This window comes from Protopterus annectens, chromosome 5.part1, assembly GCF_019279795.1.
Source record: "Protopterus annectens isolate FY-2018-M chromosome 5.part1, PAN1.0, whole genome shotgun sequence".
Taxonomy (NCBI): Eukaryota; Metazoa; Chordata; order Ceratodontiformes; family Protopteridae; genus Protopterus; species Protopterus annectens.
The window spans coordinates 365,915,742-365,941,816 of record NC_056736.1 but is presented as its reverse complement, the minus strand read 5'-3'; the positions used below and the strand labels follow the sequence as shown (position 1 = coordinate 365,941,816).

Below are 26,075 nucleotides of genomic sequence, written 5' to 3'. Positions count from 1 at the left end.
TGCGTCAGTACTGACGTCATATATCCCTGCCTGCAATCTACAGTCTGGAAAAATCTCTTATGGTAATTCGGAAGCCCTAAAACTAATGATGAAACTATCAGTTGCTTTAGTCTGCAAAAAGCTGTTTCTGCTTCCGATGTCCAATGCAGTATTTCTTGTGCTGCCATTGGTGTTTTAAATATTAAATCAGCCAATGGAGCTGTTTCCAAAGCATAATTCGGTATCCAACTTCGACAAAAATTAGTCGTTCCCAAGAAGGACATCATTTCCTTTTTGGTAGTTGGTTTAGGTGCTTGTAAAATTGCTGTTTTCCTATCTTCATCTAGTGTTCTGCCTTCTTTGGATATCACATATCCCAGGTATTTAACCTGCTCTTTCCAAAGTTGCAATTTGTGTTTATTCACTTTATGCCCTTGCTCTGCCAAAAATTTCAACAATGCTATTGTGTCTTCCCTACATTGCTGCTGGGTAGGGGCTGCAAGCAAGATGTCATCTACATAAAGTAATACTTGACTGCCCCCTGGTGGAGAAAATCCCGCCAGGTTGCTAGCCATCTCTTGTGCAAATATTGTTGGACTTTCACTATATCCCTGTGGTAGGCGGGTGTACGTATACCTTTTGCCCTGAAATGTAAATGCAAACCAATGCTGGCTGTCAGGGTGTATAGGTATTGAGAAAAACGCATTGCTAATATCTACCACGGTGAAATACTTTCGTTGCGGCTTTAAGTCATTTAACAAGGTATGTGGGTCTGGCACCGTAGGTGCCCTTGGTATTACCGCATCATTTACAGCCTGTAAATCTTGTACCATCCGCCATTCCCCATTTGCTTTTTTAACAGGAAACAGAGGAGTATTACATGGTGAATCCAAGGATTCTACCAGTATCCCTTCCTTAAGTAATGCCATTATGATAGGTTTGATCCCCTGCTCCGCATCCTTTCTCAAAGGATATTGTCTTTTCCTTGGTCTAAAGGCCGACTTTGGTGTAATAATTACTGGACCTGCTGTTCGAATAAGCCCTACATCCGATTTCCCTGTTGACCAAAGAATATTTGGTACCTCACTCAAGGCTTTTTCTTCTTCTTCTATCAAGAATGCCAATCAGCTGTCTTCACTCTGTTGTAAGTGTACAGCTGGGCTTATGTTAACCAATTTAGTTTCTGTTTCTGTACTCCTTGGTCTGATAATTCCAAGTCAGTTAGTTTCTCCCATCTTGTCACTTTGTCACCCAAATCTACCCACCTAACATCCCTGTTTTTGGTTAGGCTGACATGCGGTAGTTTGTTGGATCTGTACAATTCCAGGAACTCCTGAGGTAATGAACAACTCACCACACTATTACCCTCAGTGTCCCAATATAAAGTCCGTAGTATTAATCTATTTGCGGGATTCCGGAACAATTTTTGTTCATATTCTTTATCAGGCCCTGATGTGCTACAATAGTATAGGGTACAATGTAACAAATGTTGTTGATCAACATCGAGGGGAAGCACCTTGCTGGTGGCTACGTTCATTAGTTCCTTGGTCACTGCCCCTGGACCGGTTGTAACCAGGTCCTGGCTGTACCAATAATAAGCCTCACCCTCCGATCGTACCACAAAAGCATCGATTTGTCTCTGTGCCTCCATACCTTTCATGGTAGGAACTACTGCTATGCCAAAAAGCTGCATGAGATCTCTTCCCAATAAGTTCATGGGGCATTTAGCAGAAAGTACTATTTTACTTCTCTGGGTTATACCGAGACAGGGTCAGTTATCGCTATATCATGGGAAAGTGGTTCCCTGTACAGCTGTCCGTTTGCTGCTTTCACTAATATATAATCGGGTGATTCAGAGTGCTCGGTAACTTTGAAGGGTGTACCAAAGTTCGCGATGCTCCTGAATCACACAAGAATTTGATTTCTCTCCCTTCCACCAGAAGTGTAACTTCCGGCTTTGTGTCCGCTAAATAGAGCTCCAAGCTCAGCAAGGCCAAGTCCAAAACTTCACTTTCCCCAACTTCTACATCCGGTTGCATGTCATCTGTTTCTTCTATGATATTTACATTATTCCCCTGCTCATTAGTCTCTCCTGATGACTGTTGAGCAGTATAACTGCCATCTAGTCAATCCTCATCATCCTTATCCTTTTTTCTCTATGGGTGCCTTACTCCTGCAATCCCTTGCTAAATGTCCCTTCTTTCCGCAGTTGAAGCATTCACCTCTTTTTTTCCTGTCCTCATAGAACTCTGAGTTTCTGTCAGAACGTTTGTTACCCTGAACATTTCGCTTACCCTTTTTGGCTGTTTGTACTACAAAGACTTCCGCTCCGTCTTCAGCTGTGAAGACCTGTGTTTTCTTTTTCTTTTTCCCGTTAAAATGTCTTTCAGCATGCCTAGCATACTCTAATAAGGCTTGAAGCCTACTCGTTCGGTGATCTATCATATGCTTCGTGACGAAGCTATTGATAGGGGCAATGCAACCTTTTAAAAATGCATTCTTCAACTGTTGTTCATATGAGCTATCATTTTTTTGATTTTCAGGAATAGTCATACCACTATGGTTATTGAAACATTCTAATAATCTACCATAGTATGCGTCTACTGTTTCATTATCTTGTTGCACGCATTGGTTTATACAAGTCCAATCTGCCCTAGGTTTCCATTTTTCAGTAATGCGGTCTGTAAGACCCTTCAACCTAGTATCTAGTTCTGCGTCACTATGTAGGAGTGGCCTGAGTTGCGCGTCACGGGCATTCCAGGTGCCGCAAATCATGTGCCAGTCCGGACCTAAAATTTGTCTAACTACTTTTTCTACCTCTTCCCCATTTAGGTGGTAGCTCAATCTCATACCCTGTAAATCTTGTACAAATTTTTCAAAGTTAATTTTCGGATGGGGAATTCCCTCTGTAGCTTTCCGGATGTCTTCCGGTGTCCATGGTCTATACACTAAGAGAGTTGGGGCCTGGCCCTCCTGTCCTGCCTGTGGGTTTGGTACTTCAATTAATGGACAGATTTCCTCACTCTCATCTAAGGAATTTCCGCTTGGTTGAACATCTGTAAGTGTTTGACGTGTTCGGGATCTAGTTCCAATAGGTTCTCTTACAAATGGTTGTCTTAATACCCCTGTTGTCTCCGGATAGCGTGGGGGGTCCAGCCGCCCTCCGCTTCATATTCTAAGTAAGGCATCGGAGGAGGTAGTGGGGGAGGGGCCGTTGCTACTACCGTATTATTATCCTCTTTGTCTAAAAATAATGCTTTTGCGTTCTTACTTTTCTGCTCCCTCCGGTTCACTTCCTCAATCCACCTATGTGCTTGAGGAACACCCAACTGTCGTTGTTTTTTTGCCTGACCCTCTGCGTCAGATTTTAACTGTTTCAAAAGTTTTACTAGTGATATTTTATCTAATTTACCATAAAATTCATACTTGTTGACCCATTTTGCAAAATGTCTTACATTGTCTGCTCTTTGCAATTGCATATACTTTGCATCTTCTGTTAGGGGTCTCGTGACCCTTTAGTGCACTCATTTCCCATGTCTCTTCAGAAAAGACTGTTACGTAACCCTTCTCTTGTACCACGTGGTATCTTATTCCCCGTGTCCACAGTAGTGTCTAGAATGACTGTTTTACTTTGCTTTGTTTATTCCCTGATCTATGACTCAAGATACAATACTTCGACTATCTCTCTCCCTGCTATCACAAACCTTAGCAATAGCACAGTGTAACCTGGTCCCTGATCTAAAACAAAGACAAAGAGGGGAATTCTGCTTACCTGAGCCTCCCGCTTACCGCTGTGCTTTTTTTTAGGATCCAGTTTTCCGCTTTTTGGCCACAGATCAGACAAGTGGACAGCCTCTTTGCATACGACAATTCAGTCGGAGGTCTTTCCTTCTTCTGCGCAGTTTTCAGTGCCACCTCTACACTCTGACCTGCAGCTTACCAAGGGAATTCCGGCTTTCCGAAGGACCAAAATGTTAAATAAATTGTTAAAATCAGACTGTAAAAATCATTCACAATAACAGACAGTAATGCAGGATGCTCAAGTATCTACTGTATACACAGTCCCACTAATGTACATTAGGAGGCAAAAAACCATACATAAACATGTATAGAGTTTTGACTAACTTTATTCAGGAAGTATTGTCCATTATATACCATTTACAATCAGCTCTTTGCCCACCTTACTGACGTGGTCAGTGACAGGGTCTTTACATCATAGTAACTTATGAAAAAGTGCTGAGATAATGCTTTTCAAAAATCTTTTTCCCATGAGAATATTACAGCCTTGCAAGCACCTGGTCAGTCACAATGTCCTTCCGAGGATGTAGCCAATTCAAGGCTCTTAGATCAGTTCGAATACAATGGATGTATGTCTTCTTTAATACTTCCCTTTGTCTCTTTCTTGTTCACCAGATGGACATTATCTCTGATAGTGCGCACAAGGCCATTCTCCTCGGTGGAAGCAGGAAAAGATGCACATGCACACAGATTCATTATTTTCTAACTTTGCAAATAATCTTCACTGACAGACATGAGCCAGCCGAGCTGGCTACTGTCAGGGTCAAGTTTCTAATCACACTGCAGCTAAGCTTCAAGCAATAATATGCAAGTTCATTTCTACTGCAATTCTAGTAAAATAGAATTAAATGCATTACATATTATACTGTTCTTAGCCTTTGCACTTCATATATGTTCGAGTACATTTATATATACCTGACCACACAGCTTATATATGTCTAAATATATGTCTTTCTAACAGTTGATATATTTGAATACATATTTTCCTAACAGCTTATATATGTGAATACATATTTTTCTAACACACAGCAAACTAATGGGTATATTATTCTCATCCTAAGGGGTGGTAAAAGCCACACACACTCTGGCTAGGCTTATAAATGCCCTAGGGCAGATAGCCTAGTATGAACCTATGAACCTATGAACCTATGAACATATATCTATATGTGCAAAAGATAGCTAAACAACAGACAGTTGGACATAAACAGCACCCACTTGTACATTAATCAACCTAACTCCAACTTAAACAAACAACATGATTCTAATACGGTGTGATACAATAATAATTAATAATAATACTAAAATATCTAATATATATTTTACAATGTCATATTGGATTAATAAGTAATGAAGTAAATAGTAAATAACTCACCTGTTGATTCCAGAACAGCCTGATGAAAGAAGCAGGGAAGCAGCAATAATAAATCCACCACAGTTTGATTGCCTCGCGCTCTTTGTCTTGTACTCTTGTTGTGCCAAAAAATAAAAAAAAAAAATGTTTTATAATTGTAAACTAAAAGTTTTCACAGCAGGAAAAAAGGTCACAATACCACGTCCAACGCCGAAAACCGACTGACTGATTCTCGCTCTTTCCCAGGACATAAAGCCCAGGAAGAGAGCGACAACCAATCAGCAGCATTTGCCCAGCAAGCACGTCATGACATGCCTGCGGACATCGCAGTCCGAGCCCCTTCCATGTCTATGCGGTTTGTGTCTCAACCGCATAGACTTCTGGGGAGTTCTGGGCATCACAATGATGCCTTCTTTGCTCCTCCGGGCTGCAGTGAAAACATTGCAGCAAGAATTTAAAAAAAAAAAAAAAACGCTGTTGCGATAGAAGCGCGCAATGCGCATGCGCGTAATTTCGAGTCACGGACTCGAAATTTAAAGTATAAAAACAGATTTCATTTTTTTTTTTTTTTTACATAAAAAAAAATAAACTAAGTACTCAGCTGTCTAGCTGAGGGGGCTGCAGTCCGGCAGCCCGATGCCATGAGCCGCCCCTGTTCATAGGTTTTTACTAAGCTTACAGCATAAGGAGACCATAAAGAAGCAAATCCACATCACTCAGTACTGTGGGAAACTAACAATGTGTCCCATTAAGTACACTTTATCCACATATTGATGGTGAAAATTTGTGGTCACCCATCCAATCGTCCAGACTAGTTTTAATGGTGAGTAAAACTTGCTGATGACCCTCCATATACATTTAAAAGGAGCTGGCATTTTGTTATCTATTAAGTACAACTTCTGTGGAACTGACTGCCTCAGTGGCTTCGGGAGGTACCCCACCTTGGCCAGTTTCTACAGGTCCTTTAAAACTCACTTATTTAAACTTGCCTTTGATGGTGTGGGATAATTCTTTCATTATTTATTTATTTATTTGTTTTGCTTTAGTTGCTTTTATCTGAGAACTTTGCTCTCATCCAAATTTTGGTAGATTGATTTATTTCTCATTTTACTTGGATTTTGTCATGTGTTTTATACATTATTTTATGTGTCTGGTTCTGTATGCCCTTTTGTATCAGGTGTTTTAATTTAAAGTACATAAAATATGAAGATGAAGTTAAAGCTGAAGTCCTGGGTCAAGTAAATATCATGTTCACTTTAGTTTAGTTTATTGTCCAGTTTAATACATAAATATAAGCTGACTGTGGGCCAAATCAGTGCTTTTTTAATGAGAAAAAAAATAAGAAGGAAATGTACTTAATGCATTACAGTCCCTGGTTATCCATCGCTGCCACACAAGTGAGAAGAAAAGTACTGCTCGTTTTCTACCCTGCACATCAATCGTATTTGTTTTAATGTATAATACACAGATTTAAAGAATGTTAGTGGCATTTCCATAACATCTGAGAGATCAGGCATTATTTCCTGTAGAAATTATGGAAATTAAATCCTAAACTGAATTCTTTAGTTCAATAATTTGCCATCTCAGAGAGCATGGCTTTGTCCTTTGTCCTGGGTAAGAGCCAGTCGCAGCTACTAAATAAATGCGCTACTGCAAAGACATCAGACCACAGAATAGCACAAGCTCTTCATATGGAACGTTTATAGGGAATGAGAGCTGACACCAATTTATGGAAATTATTATGATTTAATAGAAAGCATACTTTATATACTTAAGAAGAATAGTTTTCGCTTCTACTGAAAGACTGCTTTGAAGGGGCAGACTATGAAAATTTGGGAAAATGTTGCAAGTGACTAGTGCAATACAGACCTTTAATATGAATGCATTACTTATGGCAGTAAATAAAAATTATGCACAAAGAATCAGTCTTTTGTCGTTGTTGGATTTCTATTTTCAGTATTGCTACCAATCCCAGGTCTGGTGAAACATGATAAACAGACTAGGACTAAGTAGATTGAGCATCAAAGAAATCATTCCTCCTTGAAAGAGGGTAGAGATCAAGACACCATGTGTCTGAACTTTGGTGGAGGCATAGAACCTAATGCTGAAAGGTAACTCTCAAACATGGGGGCAGCAGTACAAATTCAGATACCATATGCAAAAGCTGGTATATGCTGTGCAGATGGCACTGTGTCACCAGACCTCTGCTGTAAAAATTGCCACATAATGCTCATCTTATGTAATGATAATGTAAACTCTTCTAAGGTGTACCACATACTAGAGGTGCTTTAGTAAGGTGCCCTTGTGTTGATCTTGTCCATACAATGAAAGCCCTGGGCCTCCAGCTTTGGGTATACCAGGGAGAAAGCCACAGGTTGTAAGTAAAGTTGAACACAAATGAGTTTGGGTTGAGAAGTCTTCCCAAAAACTAACCCGGAGACAGAAGGAAAAAATATAACAATATATAGAATAACACTTATAAGATGAGCATAGTATGTGGGTGTGGATATCAAAAAACTACTTCAAAGAGATGGACCATGGAAACGGTAAAAATAGTGGAAGAAAAATGAATGTATAGAACAGATTCTTGAGTATCTAAAACAAGTGTTGTAAACTTTTGTGGTTTCAAAACAAGCTTAAGCTTGTGGTATAGTTTATGATAACTGTTTTTTTTTTTTCATTTTTTTAGCTGGGCCAAGTGGGCCTCAGAGCAGAATGGCTACCTGGGTGCTGTCCTTCGCAGAGCCCTGAATGCATACTTAGAACATTCCTGGTAAGCATAATCTACCACATTTAGAGTGTGTCACCCTCCTTCACCTCTTAATTAGCTCATGATGTGCATCTCAGGGTGAGGTCATTAAAGAAAGACAATGCAAGAAGTGCAACAGTTGAAAATATGACTTTTGGGAACAGACGTCAGAAGCACTTCTGGGCATGTGGTGACTTGTTATATATTCTTGCAGTCTACATATTAATAATAATTTCTTCTAGCTTTCACTTCTGTTTTTTTCTACCATTTAACTTGTTTAATGTAATAAGATTATTTAATTGATTTTGTGAACTATATTACTGCTCATCTGATCCTTGTTAATTTTTTTCTACCATTTTCACTTCTGAGATGCTTTATTTACATCACTTCCTATATTGTTGCTTTCTCTTTTTTTATCATAAATTTATTATGATAAGTGAATGGTCCTATTATATTTTCCCATGTCACTGAAATGACATGTTAGACGTAGTACATCACCCAATGTGAGTCTCTATCCAACATTCCTGCATCTGTACTAAAAAAGGAATGACCTTGGTAACACAATAATTACTGATTTACATCACTAGATCCACGCTATGGTGTAGTCAGTGATAACAGCTGTAAGTCCAAGTTAACCTTAATGATATAAACAACAGTATTACAGCATGCTTCTCAACTTTTCTTCACCAAAATGTGTGATACAGTGTGTGTAACAAGTGGCAAAAGTGTTTAATATGGCATGACAGCTGATTTTATTGAGGCCATAACTGTGATCCTTGGAAATGTGAGACTGCTAACATGAATAGGAGAAATATATATGGTAAGTTTGAGTTTGCAGTATTTTGGAGTGTTATTCTGAGCTACAGTGATCTCCAGTTTAGTATAGGTAAGTAGCAGGGGTGTGTGAAGCATAGCTCCGCCATGCTGGGGGGGGGGGGCAGGAGGAGTGCAAGGAACAACCCCCTTGCAAACCTTTAAATGTATAACACTGCACTGTTTATTTTGTGTAGTAGTGAGACTTGAAGTTATGACCATCACATTTCTGACTGAGTGCCTTAACATACCAAACCTGATTACTGAGAGTGAAAAACCCTTTGAATCCAAGTGCAGTAGAGGGTTTAATGCATGCACATTATAACTGACTATACTGTCATCAGTGCTATACCCTGGTAACCAAAATTTTAATAAAATAAGTAAAAAATAAAGTGCTAACACCTTGGAAATGTGCCTCTCTGTCTGGAGCAGCCTCACATTGTTGCCATTTTAGAAACTTAAACTAAGAATGAATGACTGCTCATTGTAGTACTTCTCATTCTTTCCAGTGGCGCTCTGGAAGTTTGCACTGTAACTTCCAAAGGGCGAAGCCTAAGCATTTTGATAAAATCAGATTATGTCCTCACATTTCAAACAAATGTTCAGATATCTGGAACCATAGGGGTTACTAAAGAAGTGTAAATGCACTCTCTCCAGCACAAACTATTCTTATAATGATAGCATTCTTTACCTCTAGGTTTTAAAATGAAATGTATAAGTCACAGTAAACACAGTAACTATTAAATGTGTAATATTTTGTAAACAGCTAAGAATATTTTAACAACAACGCAAGTTACACACATATAGTTAGTAGCGTTTTGTTCATCCATTTGAGAGCTTTCATAAGGAGCTAAGCAGTTTTCAATGTGCTACTTGGTTTTTGAGATATTTAGAAAAGCATGACATTTCTGACCATATAGATTCATAGGTAAGTACTAGGCTAGCTGCTCATGTAAGCCATTTTAAACTTAGGCAATCTCCTTTCAAAGGTGAGAATCAGACCCTGTGTCTTGTGTCTGTGAAGTAAACACTTTAACCATAATACCATCCCCCCCTAAATATTATATGAAAATTAATTAATATCTCTTTACCTGCTTTACACCAAGGTCAGATATCAACATAGTTGTGTTTGCATTGTGTAAGATTTAAGATGAAACATCTTAATACTTTGTAAATAGCATGGTTTTAAAATTATTAATGCAAATATGAACAAACAATATTTGATGCTTAGAGGCGTCAGTAGGATGCAGCTACAAAAGCACCTACAAGCATCACCTGTCTGTAATGAAATATTAACAGCAACTATAATATGATTCGTGATAATAGACCAAAAAATAGAAATGGTGACGTTACTGTGTTATTAATTAAACAGTGTTCCTCCATCAGCATTATAGAACATACTTAATTAAGCTCCCAAGAGTATATAAACCCAACTAGTTACCCAGATAGCAGTGGACGAACATACTCACCTGCACATAGGAGCGGCCACATACCTCCTTCCTCCTCAGTCTCAGCAGTACAGCAAACCCTATTTAACATGTTAACTAGAGGCATTACCAAGAGCTGTCTTATATTAGGTGACATCAACTTTAATGCAGTAGACAAGGATAAAGCCAAGTTTAACAACATGTTACGTAATCATAATCTTGAACTGTTATTACAACTGCCCACTAGACATAATGTTCAGACAGATAATCACAAATAATTAGTGGTGACCCTTTTTTGCAGCATAAACTACATACCTCAGCATTTTTGCAAGTACTAAGCTCGCTTCTTCAGACCATTTAAAATCAGCCAAAAACTTCAGATTATTTAAAAACACATCATCCAATCGATTCAATGAAGACTGGACATATACCATTGTAGTATATGTCTTGGTATATATGTCTTAATGGACATATACCATTGAAACCAGTGTTAAAAGCCACACCTATGTTTAAGTAAGAACAGGATTTTAATGTTACCTTTCCATCTTAATCTTCAGTGGCGGCTCATGATATTGGACTGCAGGACTGCAGCCCCCCCAGCTGTAAAGAAATCTCAAAACTCACACATGCGTCCTTAGTAACTTGAATCTGGACTACTGTTTAACCAGTCCAGATTCAGGAAGAATTCAGCAGTCTACAGAAGCTCCAGAAGTCTATGCGGTGAGTGCTTTCTGTGTGGAGTCTGCATGTCCTCCCCTTGGTCGAGTGATGTATAAAGATATGCAGGTAGGTGCGTGCGTGAATGGGTGTGCCTTCTTTGAAGGTTGGGCATTGGGCTGGCAACTCGGCACCGTAAAAATCCACTGCCAATCATTAGTGGACCGGAGTTCCATTGTGGTGACCCCTAACTGGGAAAAGCCGAAAGTTTACTGGAAAAATGTTCAAAACAATGGAAAAATGTTCAAAACAATAAATTTAAAACATGCTCTAACAATTGTACTGTCTTATACAAGGAATATAATTTAATACAATCAGGTAGGTGTATCAGAGAGCAAGTGTTTTGGTACAGATTTTTAAGAATAATGGTGATGTGCAGAGCTGTAGTAACTACAGAGGGAGTAAACTGATCAGTCACAGCATGAAGTTATGGGAAAGAGTAGTGGAAGCAAGGTTAAGAAGAGAGGTGATAATTAGTGATCAGCAGTATGGCTTCATGCCAGGAATAAGCACTACAGATGCAATGTTTGCTCTGAGAGTGTTGATGGAGAAGTACAGAGAAGGTCAGAAGGAGTTGCATTGTGTCTTTGTGGATTTAGAGAAAGCATATGACAGGGTGCCTAAAGAGGAGTTGTGGTATTGCATGAGGAAGTCGAGAGTGCCAGAGAAGTATGTAAGAGTGGTACAGGATATGTATGAAGCTGTTGTGACAGTGGTGAGGTGTGCAGTGGGAGTGACTGATGTGTTTAAGGTGGAGGTGGGATTACATCAAGGATCATCTCTGAGCCTTTTCTTATTTGCAGTGGTGATGGACAGGTTGACAGACGAGATCAGACAGAAGTCCTGTTTGCAGATGACATTGTGATCTGTAGTGAGAGTAGGGAACAGGTGGAGGAGACCCTGGAGAGGTGGAGATATGCACTAGAGAGAAGAGGAATGAAGGTCAGCAGGACTAAGACAGAATATATGTGTGTGAATGAGAGGGAGGATAGAGGAATGGTGAGGATGCAGGGAGTAGAGGTGGCAAAGGTGGATGAGTTTAAGTACTTGGGATCAACAGTTCAGAGTAATGGTGAGTGTGGAAGAGAGGTGAAGAAGAGAGTACAGGCAGGATGGAGTGGGTGGAGAAGAGTGTCAGTAGTGATTTGTGACAGATGAGTACCAGTAAGAGTGAAAGTGAAGGTCTACAAGAGGGTAGTGAGACCAGCTATGTTATATGGGTTGGAGACAGTGGCATTGACAAAAAGGCAGGAGTCAGAGCTTGACGTGGCAGAGTTGAAGATGTTAAGATTTGCACTGGGTGTGACGAGGATGGACAGGATTAGGAATAGGTATATTAGAGGCTCAGCCCAGGTTGGAAGGTTTGGAGACAAAGCCAGAGAGGCAAGATTACGTTGGTTTGGACATGTGCTGATGAGGGATGAAGAGTATATTGGGAAAATGATGCTAAGGATGAAGCTGCCAGGTAACAGGAAAAGAAGGAGGCCTAAGATAAGGTTTATGGATGTGATGAGAGAGGAAATGCAGGTGGATGGTGTGACAGAGCAAGATGCAGAGGACAGGAAGAAATGGAAACAGTTGATCTGCTGTGGCAACCCCTAACTGGAGCAGCCAAAGAAGAAGAAGAAGAAGGAGGTGTATCAGAGAACACATGTGCGTTGCTTTTGCAAGGGTCCTATGATTTGAAAACAGCAGAAAGTTAATCTTTATTTGCCACTGGCCAAATGTATTTTCTTTGAATGTGGGTTTCAATGCTGTTTCAATGAATGTGAGTTTCAGAGGCAGAGAAGTTTTAATGCTAAATATATTTTCATTGTGAGACTACATTGCTTTGTTTAGCAGATGTCTATTAGTGTTTGTGCTGTAAAATCCAAAATAAAACTTTCAAATGAAATCCAAATCATTGTAGAAATAAAGCAGTATGCACATTACAGTGTTTATGGTAAATGGGCGAAATAGCCAAGTAATGGGACATTGGAATGGCTGCAGGGGGAGGCTCAATTCAACCATGATTTTGTGAGGGAGAAGGGCAGCAAACTCAAAGACAACCCAGGCTGAATTATACTCTCAACTGTCCAGATTTTCACAGAATGAATAGATTTTTTCTTCTTATTTTTGGTTTGTTCCTGTGGTTTTCTGGCAAATCATTTAGAAATGAAGTCACTAAATAATGACAGACATTGAGTTTCAGACTTCATAACCTTCAGAAAAAATGCATGCTAAAGCAAGACCTGTTATTTTATCAACTGTCTATTTTTATACAATTGCAATTTTTAGTACTGTTTGTATATTCCCCAATATATTTGGCCTTGTCCAGATTTCCTGCATTAAGAGGTTGAGAGGTGCATGCAAATAAATCGCTTTATAGAATTAGGCATATCCATACCTCTCAACTGTCCCCAATTTTGGCTCAAAATGTTGCTCTCCCCTAATAATCCCTCCATAAAATGGCAATTTTGGAATAAAACGTGGAGGGTTTACAATTAATAAATAACTGTAATAATCAGAGTTATAGATTTCTTTTATTTCAGAAATGCATGTAGATTCTTATATTTTGTCAGCTGCTCAAGTTAACAGTACTAATATTAAAAAAGTGTCCCTTCTTTGACAGGTTCCCAGTTGAATTGTGTGGCTATTTTATATTGTTGCATCACATTTTTGTTCTGTTTTTCATAAAATTGTGTTTTTCTGGCAAATTAGTGGCAAATCATTATAGATTGAAGTTAAAAAATAATGAGAGACATTTGAGTTTCAGATTTCATACCATTCAGAAAATTCATACCTATGCAAGACCTACTATTCTATTGTCTTTCTAAGTTTATAAGAGCAATATTTAAAAATTGTCCTTATTTTTGGAACTTTGTCCCACTTCTATGTATGGCTTTGTCCAGATTTCTTACTCTGAGGTTGAGAGGTATGACAAATATGTCACACCTATCACCGTCAGCCAGAGACATTTCAAATTGTGACATACTTGTTGCACCCCACTCCCCCATGTAGTGACCCTGGATGTGTCCAAGCAAGGCAAGGAGCAGTTATGCATTGTAAGTGTGCACAGTATCCCCCCATCCAAGGTAGACACAAGTACTATAGTGGCTTTTCATCTGTCCTTGATTTTGCAGAATGTTCTGGTTTTCTGTCATGTTTTTATACTGTTGATTTATGCTTCTTATTATTCAGAAAATGCATGCTGTTTCAGTGCTTATTGCTCTGTGTTTAAGTAGCAATGCTTTAGTGACCATCAGGTAAGCTTGTCTGAGATTGTAAGATACAAGTAAGCTTTAATAAGCATACTGTTAAATAATTACCAACATTGAAAGCCTTTTTGTTGCCATGCAGAGAATATTTACATAACTAGATAACGTATAAGCCTTAGGTATTAAAATGCATATGACAGTATTTGTAATAAAGGACAGGATTAGAGTATTTTCAGACGCTCAGTACATTTGTTGGAGACTTGCAGTCATCTTTGCAGGCTTTACCTGTAAACTAAACAAAATGCCAATCTATCATGTGTGGTCCATAACATGTGCAGTAATCTTTTAAGCAATTTATCTTGAGCTTGTTTCTTGTTTGCTGTTCATTTTTTACTTTGATCTTGTTTTCCCCACGAAACAAGTAGATAGTTGTTGTCAGGCAGCAGGTATTTTCTGGATAAGAAACATTTTTACAAGTGGAGGTATCACAGAGATTGCTATTTTCAACATGTTACTTGGTACTTTTATAAAGATGAATATAAATTATAACTAGAACTGCAGTGCAAGGAGAAGTAGTTTGAGATGAGTGCTTCTTGTATTTCTTATACTTGATTTTGACTGGCATTCCAGTAATGTATTTAAAAAGTAATTTATTTTTTCATGCCTCATAACCTTTTTGTTTCCATCTAGATATTAAGTAAGCTGTCATGTAGCCGATGCATTGAAATTTTTTTTCTTCTACACTTCATTTTGTCTTGATTGGACTCTCATAATGATAGTTTGGCACCCAGGGCAGCGTATTTAATTAAAGTTCCAGTTTTTGTGGTTTGTAGCTCTGCCCCTTTCTAGTTGACCACACTCCTTCCCATTGGTCCTACCCATTCAGCTGTCTCCTGCAGCCCCCCCTTTGATTTGAAGTCACTGGCTGCCACTGTTAATCTGTATAATATATTTACATATTTGTGAGGAGGGTTACAGGGTTATCCTTGCAACAGTCTTCTATTTTCTTATTTATTTAATACTGTGTCTTTTAGAGTAATCGATATTTTATGTGAGGTAGTCATCTGAATGAAATAAAGCTATGTAGCTTTAAGAAGTCTATGTTAGAGCAGATACTTAGTATCTGCAATTAAGATTATGTGTCATTGAATCGAATGGACAATGTGTTTTTAAATAATCTGATGTTTATGGATTTTAAATGGTCTGAAGAAGCGAGCTTAGTGCTCTCGAAAACGCTTACTGAATTTGCTTTCAATAAACGTGTTTTGTGTTTTATACCCTGGCTATGTTTCGGACTACATGCTTGTTTGGATTACTTTTTTGTATTATAGTAGCATACAGTCTATTCATCTTTGTAGCTGGTGTCATCATGGCTTGGATTGTACATACCTCAGCATGCAAATAACCACCTAAATTATATTTACTGGTTCTCAGTATTTTCCCAAAGAGACCCCACCCTTGCTCTTTCATACTTCATCACTACTTTATTAGACATTTAGGAAACCCTCTCATTCAGAGATAACTCAGGGCTCAGAAACATACCTCTCAACCTCTTAGAGCAAAAAAATCTGGACAAAGCATAAATAATGGGGGGATATAGACCCAAATATAGATACACCTTTTAAATATTGCTCTTACAAACTTTGAAAGTTGATAGAATAACGAGTTTTGCATTAGCATAAATTTTCTGAAGGGTATGAAGTCTAAAACTCAAATGTCTGTCATTATTTTCTGACTTCAGTCCTAAATGATTTACCAGAAAACCACATTTTTTATGAGAAACAGACCAAAAATGTGAGGCAAAAATCTGGACATTCTTTGAAAATCTGTACAGCTGAGAGGTATACTCAGAAATGCCCTTGGCTAACTGATAACATTAAACAAAAAAATGAACAAAGGGACTCTGTTTGGAAAGCCTGGAAATAGCATCCTTGTAATACACAACTCCATCAAATATTCTTAGAACATATGCCTGACTGTATCAAGTCTTCTGTCATACAGTCCAGCCACCGATTTGCTGGATGCCATCATTTTCTCTTGCCTTCTTCCTGTGTGCCCAATATCTTCTTCACCAGACTGCCTTCTGCTTTTCTGTACATGTGCCTGAACCATGGTAATCTGTTCTGTTTGAACTTCTCTGTAATTGCGGTTACTTTGGCTTCTGCTGTGATGTCCTCATTTCTTCATGCATCCCACAGTGTGCATCTTACCACCCATCTCAAGCACTTCATCTCCATTTCCTCTAGCTTCTTAAACTGCTTTGCCTTTACTGCCCAGGTTTTTGTACCATAGGTTAGTACTGGTTGCACAACTGTTTTATACACCTTACTTTTCAGCTTCTTTGACATTCTTCTGTCATGTATCGACTCTGACACTATGTACCAGTTGGTTACAGAAACTCTAATTCTAGCTTTAACCTCTTCATTCCTTTAACTTCCAAACTGGTATGGGAATGCCCTCACAAAATTATATTCCCCGGGTTCTTATTTGACATTTGTTTATCAGGATAGTCCATCTGGGTTACATAACCCATTTACAGCTGAGGCCCAGGATGCTGTAACCTTTCATTTTATGTCTAAATGCTTCTTCTGCCAGATTTTACAAGCTGCATTATGCATTCCTTAGATTTGCAACTTTAAATATTGCAAAACATTTTACTTATATTTCCAGCTTATTTCTCTCCTCTGGCATAGTTCCAACAGTATTCAAACATTCCATCATCATACCACTACCTAAAGTCTCCCCTTCCATTGAATTTAAGGACTACAGGCCGATTTCTAATCTGTGTCCACTCACAAAAATTGTTAAAAGTAATATACAAACATCATTTTGCTCATATAAATACCTGTGGTCTATTGTGTGACCAGCAACATGGCTTTAGAAATTTCTTTAGTACCATGACAGCATTACTTACTGCCACTGACAACATCCTTAACAGTATAAATGAAGGATCTATGTCAGCTGGTGTTTTATTTATATGACTAGGCCTTTTTGAAACTATTCACCATAAGTTATTTTGGAGAGAACACATTTTTATTATTCTAAAACTACTTAAGAAGCAGAGCCTTTCAAATTTATACCAACTCACGCTCAAGAAAATGGGGTTTTCAACACTGGTTTCCTTCAAAGCTCAGTGTCGGGATCACCACTTCTCTCACTTTTTATCAGTGGCATTACATCTGACTTACCTAACCTTAATCATATAATGTATGCAAATGATAGACTTATGCTTGAAGCAAAACTTATCATACCCTTTAGTCTAGTCTGTAAGCATGCTTCTTAGCTGTATGTAAATGGCTTCATAACAACAAACCTTTACTGAATGGAAAGAAAGCTAATGTTATATTATTCTCAACCCCACAAAAACGATCTACCTGTCCATGTCCACTCCTTAAAGTCATGAAGGAAAATGTCATCCCTAATGTTACACAACAAAAGTAAATTCGGCTCATTTTTGACCCTTCCCATAAGTTTATATACACACAGACATCCATAGTAAAGATGTGTCTCAATTCAGATTCTGCTGTTGAATCTCTCTCTTCTCCTATCACCTATTGCACATGCAGTTATATTTAGATATGTCCTAATTCACAAATTAGAATAAGTTCTTCCAATGTTTTATCTCCATTTATCCTACAACATTCCTAAAGTGCAATCTCCAGAAAAGAAAATATGCAGATTTGCTCTTGATAATCAAAACATAATTAATTGTGATGTACTAAAAGGTTTCAGTAGGCTAATCTGGTTCTAGGTGCTTTGATATTAAGTCCCACAACTGGGTTACTGATTCCTCTGAAAAATATATTTCCAGTTAAAGAGCAAAACTACTCAGTAAGAAAACTGATATGATAATGTGACATCAGGTTAGTAATTAAGGAGCCTCAATCCCCACCACTGACTCCAGTGTAGAAGCGCCACAGAAAACACCAAAGCACAGAGCACACAAGAGTGCAATTCCACAATTTCCCCTAAGAGAACAACAGGAACACACTGTATTTTCCTGAGACTGGACTATATACCTCTGTCCACCTCAAATATAATCCCTTATCATACACTTCAGAGCAATGTCCCCCAGTTTAAGACCTCTGAATCACTCACACTCAAAATAAATTTAAATCTCACACACTCAAACACTTATGGGAAGCCTGACACAGATTTCCAACTGTGTCCCCTCCTCGATACAAAGGGTATACTCTGCCACCAGAGTCAGACAGGTCTGCATGCCTTTCAAAGGGTGACCAGTTATTAAAAATTAAATATCAAAGTAAGTGATAGCTATGACCAGAAGTAGCCCGTTCGATTCTCAGTTAGAGCATCTTCTGTGTAGCGACATGTGTGAATGGGTGTTCCTTCGTTGAAGGTTGTGCGTTAGGCCCGGCAAGCCAGTACGTAAAAATCTACTGCCAATCATTAGCGGACAGGAGTTCCGCTGTGGAGACCCCTAGCCGGTAAAAGCCGAAAGACACAAACAAACATTACAAGAATGTAAATCAATAACTTTCAGTAAACATCAGAATTCAATCACCAGAAATATAAAATTAAACTGTAGGATAGAAGTCCATCATCTTAGAAATACTTTATCAAAATAACTAAACTTTCCTAATCTAACTAGAGTATACTGTCCCTGATCTAATCTAAAATATAACAGCAAGGAAAAGTCAGGCTTACAGTTTTTGGTGAATCCTTTCTCTGGATGTCTTCTGCACAGCACTGTAACTGACTTTAACTCTCAACTAACTGCTGCTCTTCACAAATTGCACAGCACTGACTTCAGCAGTCTCAACTGTCTTATTTTAAAAATAACAATCAGCTGTTTGAAAAAGTTATTTTTCCTGTCAGTCATCTATTCAAATAATCTCATAGAAACCAGGAACTTTCTGATATCACCGTACTGAAAAGCTGATTCTCCAAAGTTTGTACTTTAGGATATCCCTCACAAACATGTGCAGTTAGAAATGTATCAGAACACTGACAGATTCTTTAAACATTCTGCATAAGCAGAGTGATACTGAACATTTTAAAAGACTTATTTGCATTTTCACAATTAGACATGCTGGCATACAAATTAATCTGAGAATATATACAAATCTCCTGCCAGACATGCTAACACAGATGAGAGTGTTTTCGTTTTCTTTATGTTCTCCCCCATATGACTCAAGCATGATTTTCAAGTGACCCTTGAAAACTGACGCTTGAGAAAAATGGGTCTAACTGGGAATATTAACCCACTCCTCTCATGGGCAATCTGTCTGCATTGGCATTATTAACTCCACTTCAATGTTGTATGGTCATATCATATGCTTGCAATCCTGAACTCCACCTCAGTAACTTGGCATTTTGTTTACTGACCCTATTAAGCCATGTTAAAGGGTTATGATCTGTGAGTACAGTGAATTTTTCTCCCATAAAAATAAGGCTGCAGCTTTTGCAACACCCACACTATGGCCAAACACTCCTCCATAGCTATATATAACACTTTTCTCCAGGTTAATGTCTATGGCTCAGATATACCACTGGGTGCTCTTCTCCTTCTGTAGAAACTTGGCTAAGTTCAGCCTCCACTCCATAATTTTAAGCATCTACCTGTACAATACATTCTTTTGGCTAACACAGGGGGTCCTCCCAAAATCTGCTTAATTTTATGGAATGCCTGTTCACAATCTGTGGTCCACACTACCTTGTACTCTTTATTCTTCCTTGTTAGGTCAGTAAGGGGTGCAGCTATGGTAATATAATTGGGCACAAATTTCCTATAGTACCCCACTGTCCCTAAAAATGCTCTCACTTGTTTCTTAGTAACAGGAACTGGACACTCTTGAATAGCTTCCACCTTGACAAATTCTGGCCTAATTTTACCACTTCCCACTCTGTGTCCTATGTATGTGACTTCTGCCACACTCACTTGACACTTACTGGGTTTAATGGCTAATCTTGCCCTACTTAATCTATCCAAGATGTCCCTCACATGTTGGAGATGTTCTTGCCAGAAATGGTTGTAAATAGTGATGTCATCCTAGTATGCTAGAGCATATTCCCCTGCTCCTACCAAGATACAGTCTACCAGCCTCTGGAAATTTGCTGGGGCATTTTTAATTTCAAAAGGCATCCTAGTAAATTCATACAATCCGCAAGGGGTTACAAAAGCTGACCTTTCTCTAGCAGCAGAAGTCAAGGATACCTGCCAGTATCCCTTAGTCAAATCAATAGTGGTCAGATACCTAGAGCCACCCAGCTGTTCTAGGGCTTCATCTGTTCTCAGCATGGGGTATGCATCTGACTCTGTGCAACTATTTAATTTCCGGTAGTTTACACAGAATCTCACTCTACCATCCTTCTTTGGTACTAGCACTACTGGGGAAGCCCAAGGACTGTTAGACTATTGAATTATCCCAAGTTCCAGTATTTCCCTTATTTCTTCTTTCAGAGTCTGCTTCACTCTCTTAGGTACTCTATAAGGAACCTGCTTAATAGTTTTTTGCGGTCCTGTGTCTACATAGTGCTGCACCAAGTCTGTACATCCAGGTTTTCCTGTGAACATATCCCCAAATTTCTGCAGTACCATTTTTTTATCTTCCAGACATGATTAGGAGTTAACTGCTGGAATACAGCAATCTCTTCCACAGAGGTGTCAATCCTATCCTCACCCAAATGATCATTTACCATATCCCTTTCAGACTCTTCCTGCCATCCACTATAAATACTCAAAACTAGGGCCTTCATGTCGTGATAAGATTTCATCATATTCACATGGTACAGTTTGTGCCTTTGTCTCCTACCTACCAAATTTACCATGTAGTTCACGTCACTGATTTTTCTCACCACCTCAAAGGACCCCTCCCAAGCTGCTTGTAACTTGTTATGTCTAACAGGAACAAGTACCATCCCCATCTATTCCTCAGCATACTCTCAGGATCGAACATTCCTGCTATATCACACCTTCTTTTGTTGTTGGGCCACTGCTAGGTTCTCTTGAGCTAAACTCATGAGCTCCTTAAGTCTTTTCCAAAAGTTTAGAACATAATCCACAATGGACTCTTTGTGAGATTCACTCTCACCTTCCCACTCATCTCAAATTAAATCTAAAGGCCCCCTTACCATATGCCCGTATAACAACTCAAAGGGTGAAAAACCTGTAGATTCCTGCAGTACATCCCTGTATGCGAATAACAGATGGGGCAGATACTTGTCCCACTTCTTTTAAAACTGGTCTGCTAATGCCTGTAGCATAGTCTTCAATGTAGAGTTTAACCTATCCACAAGACCATTAGTCTGAATGGTAGGGGGTGGTCTTTAAGTGTTTCACCCCACAACGCTTCCACAGACAAGTCAGCAGGCCTGACATGAAGTTGGCACCTCAGTCAGTCAGTAATGGAAAACCTGCTCTGCTGAAGATTTCTAGCAAACCATTTTCCACCTTCTTTGCCTCAATAGACAACAGAGCCACTGCCTCAGTATATCTGGTAGCATAGTCTACTACCACAAAGATGTTTTTCTTTCCTGTAAAACTTGGAGTACTCAGGGGTCCCACAATATCCAGGGCCACTCTCTGAAATGGCTCTTTGATAACAGGCAAAGGCATTAATGGAGCCTTAGCCTTGTCCCTTGCTTTACCAACTTTTTGGCACTGTTCACAAGTCCTACAATATCCTATCATATCCCTCGCAATCCTGAGCCAATAGAAATTTTGCATAATACATCTCTTAGTATGTCTTATGCCAATATGACATGAGAAAGGAATGTCATGTGCTATGACTAAAAGTGGCAGATGGTAAGATCTAGGCACTACCAACTGCCATATTACTTCACTTTCTAGACCACCTCCAGGAATTCATTCTATGTACAGCAAATTTTTGTTCTAATATATAGACTCCCCTCTTCCTTGAGTCTTAGGTGCCTCCTTAGCCATCTCCCTCAACTTTGTAATATTGGATCCATATGTTGAGCCTGTCTCAACTCTATCTTTGTGACCTTCACCTGCTCCCCCTTCCACAGAAAGCCTAGTCACTTCTGACAGCTGTGCCTTGCTGTCACTCTGGGTACCATCACTCACCTCCGTCCTTACAGTCACCGTGTCCAAGTGAACATCAGCACCCACCAGCAGCTGTGGCTCACCTTCAGACATACTGCTACCAGATAGCACCTTCTCTGAAACAGCCACCCTGCCAGTCCCAGCTTCAGGTATGAGATCTTTCTGGGTCTCTCCCAGACTACCGGACCTAAATGCCTTACTCCAAGCCTGACTGCGTGTCACTGCTTGTACACAAGGTACCGCATCATCAAGGTCATTCCCTATCAGGACATCTGCAGGAATATCCTCAAACACACCTACTTGCTTGCTTCCTTTTCCACCCTCCTACTCAAGTTCAACCCTAGCCAAAGGTATTTGGAATAGGGTCCCTCCCAACAGTCTGATTGGAGTGGACTGCCCAACCAAGTACTGGTCTTCTCTAACCACTGCAGGCCTCACAATGGTTATATCAGAAGCTGTGTCCCTCTTAGCATTTACCTGTTTACCATCTACTAAGACAGAATATAAATTTTGGTGATAATTTGGCACCCCAGTTGTTTCTAAACAATTTACCACCTGCAGTTTGTCATCCACACCTTCTGTTTCTCACCTTGCCTCAATGGACATTTGGCTGCTATGTGTCCCCTCTGGTTACACTTGAAACATCTAATCCCTAACCATGCACTTGGATTAGTAGTTCCCCCATTACCGGTGTACTATGTTGGAGTGCTTTAGACTGCCCCCATGGGTTCCCTTATGTCCACATACAGCACTGGATATCCCTTTCTTATGCAGTGGTACTCTGCTTGCCAAGCAGAGATCCCCTTTTCTCCCCAACTCCTCTGCAGAGTTACACTCACGGTCTACTAACCAGACTCTCATGTCATCAGGCAAAGTACTGAAGGCTTGTTCCCTCACCAAAAGGTCTGCCAGTCCCTCAAAAGTGGTGACCTGACACCCACTCACTCATCTGTGAAGGTGAGTACTTAAGTCAGCAATATAATCATGTATGCTTTCATCTGCCTTGCGTCTATGTTCATGAAACTTTTTTCTATATACCTGAGGTGTACGTTTGAAACAGTCAAGCAAGCGACATTTCACTTTGTCATAACTCAAACAATCTACATAATTTAACATTACTACAGCCTGAACAGCTTTACCATGGAGTAAGAGATTCAGAAGCCAAACCCAGAGCTCATGGTCAACATCATATTGTCTACATACCCTCTCAAAAATATGAATAAAACTATCAAAGTCATCCATCCCTGTACTCAGGAAAAAGTTTACTGACCTTTACAACTTCTGGGGTCTAGTTATTTTTATTTTATTTTATTTTACATTTGTTTACCAGGCTAGTGTAACTGGATACATGTCTATTTTCAGTAGAGGCCCGGGGAAATAAGCTCCAAGACAGAACAATGAAAAACAACAACATAACAAATAGGTAACATTATAACATTAAACAAACATCATAATTACAATGCATATTACAGGTTAACACAGTAAATTTGTCACTGCTGACTGCAGGCATTATATAGCATACTGGTACACTATGTGGTGTTCATGAGCTAGATAGAACTGTGGTCAAAAGGAAGGGAGATTGAATGGGAGATAGGAAATTCACCCCAGGGATCACTTCTGTGGCTCTGCTCGACAGTGGCACAGGAAAATAATTTTCTTGGGTGGCGAAAGCCAGGATACCTTTGGCTAGGTTTATATATGCCCTAGGGCCAATAGCCTAGTACCTACCTATGAACCTATGAATCACAGTTTATGAGTAGAAAGGTTAGGTAGAACAAAGTATGAAAAGACACATAACTAGTCAGGGTTAGTACAGGGGCATAACCAGTGTGTTCTGAGAAACACTTTCAATTTATTTTTGAAGAGTGATAGCGAGGGAAGTGAGGAAAGTTCATTAGGGAAGAGATTCCAGGCTTTTCCAACAGTATTAGAGAAGAGGGAGTTGCCAGCCTTGTTGTTTGGTTTAGAGGTAAGTACTAGTAGCTTGTGAGAAGACCTGAATGATTTCAGATTTTTATAGGGAGTGATGAGTGTGGATAGAATAGGAGTTTTGGAAGGTTTGTAAACAGTGTTGTGGGCTATAGATAGTTGATGGAATTTAATCAGGTTTTGTAGTTCTAGTCACATTCCCTTCCCCATTACCTCCATGACCCTCTCAAAGGATAAGAAGCTCCACTTCATGCTGGCACTGTCTCTTATTCTCTTCATGCTGTCTGTTGTTGTCCTCAGCTTCTAAACGCTTCAGTCTCTCTTCAGTCTCAAGTCATTTAGTATCCAGATCATATTGGCGCTGCCTCTCCTCAACCTCCAGTCATTGCATTCGCTCCTCAGCCTACAGACACTGGGTCTCCAGGTGCAGTCTCTCTTCAGTCACTAGACATTGGGTCTCCAGGTGCAGCCTCTCTGCTGATTCCATTTCAAGATGTTTGGCCTCCAGATGCCATCTCTCTAACTCCAGATGGATTCTCAGGTCCTCCAAAGAAAAAGTGGACTGTCCCATCTCGGCAGGCTGCATATCACCTACACCAAACTGGATATCCTTTGAATGGCTGGTCTGAGCTGTGGCTGCAACCAAGGCTGAAATCATTGCTTTCTTGGTCAGGTTGGCATGCACCAATAATCTGGCTTCACACTTCTTAGCCAAAAGGATCTCTGTCAGCTTGCTAATATTTTCTGCTGACATCCTTGCTTACTATCCCTGACTATCGAACTAAAAAAAATAAATAAAACTGTAGTGAATTGAAATTCTGAATGTTTACCATGTATCTCTCAAGAGTGCACATCTTAATGACAACTACCCACAGGCTACTGGAATCCATTTAAAAATCCCACACCGCTGGCACCAATTGAAGTGTGACATCTGGCTAATATCCCACTGGACTGCCTCCATTTAAAATGTGATATCCGGCTAATATCCCACCGGACTGCCAACAATAATGTGACGTCCCCCACTTCAAACCCAGACCAGTAATTAAGGAACCTTAATCCCATCACTGACTCCAGTGTGGAAGCATCATGGAAAACACCAGATCCCAGAGTACACAAGAGTAAAATTCCACATTTTCCTTAAGACAACAGGAACATGCTCTATTTTCCTGGGCCAGGACTGTATACTTCTGTTCACCCCAAATGTAATCCCTTATCATACACTTCAGAGCAATGTGTTCCAGTTTAAGACCTCTGATTCACTCACACTCAGAATAAACTTAAATCTCACACACTCAAAAACATTTATGAGAAGCCTGACACAGATTTCCAGCTGTGTCCTCTTCCCAATACAAATGGTACACGCTGCCACCAGAGTCAGACAGGTCTGCATCCCCTTTGAAAGGGTGATCAGTTATTAAAAATTAAATATCAAAATAAATAATAGCTTTGACCAGAAGCAGCCAAGCTTTTGAGGTGACCTGGGGAGTACCAAACAGGTATAAGCATTAACTTCAAAAGGCAAGGTACCTGATGGTCAATAAAAGTCAGAGAAACAATATTTTAGCTTACAAAACCTTTTATTCATGCTTTCGTCAGTAAGACTTCATCAGAAAAAGTTCATACAACAAGGCAACCCCACTGTATACTCAAGAATTAATTAATTAACAATTATTCATTTAAGTAAAATTCCCCAAATACATTAACCCATCAAATACTGGCAAGAAATATAAATATATGAACCTAAACAATCATAAATTGAAGCCTTTAATGAATAAAACATCTAAAAACAATCCAGTCACTGTGATATATTTAAAACAATCTCATATCATTTAATGACCTTCAATTTCCTATTTTTAAGAAAACATTTTATATTAATGTTATCGTTGAGCCCAGGTTTGTTGTCTGTCTCCAGTCTCACCTGCCAAACTGTCTCCCTTTGTTCTAATAAGGTTTTTTTTATAACCACCTCCCCTCAGGTCACTGTGCACTACTTCTAATACAGAAAACAAAAATTTCTTAAAATTGACAGATTCAGCAGAAAGTTTATATAACGCACTTCTTTCATTTTTAGTTATAATATAATAAA

The 26,075-nt window shown here is 39.3% G+C and overlaps 1 protein-coding gene across 1 annotated transcript in view; it reads left to right on the top strand.

Moving 5' to 3' along the window:
- Positions 1–26,075, top strand: part of LOC122803164 (protein sel-1 homolog 3-like) — a 920,824-nt gene that overhangs the window by 769,288 nt on the left and 125,461 nt on the right. The window contains exon 17 of the mRNA XM_044072781.1: positions 7,818–7,901. Coding sequence (XP_043928716.1) covers positions 7,818–7,901 — 84 coding nt within the window. The remainder of the gene's footprint in view (positions 1–7,817; positions 7,902–26,075) is intronic.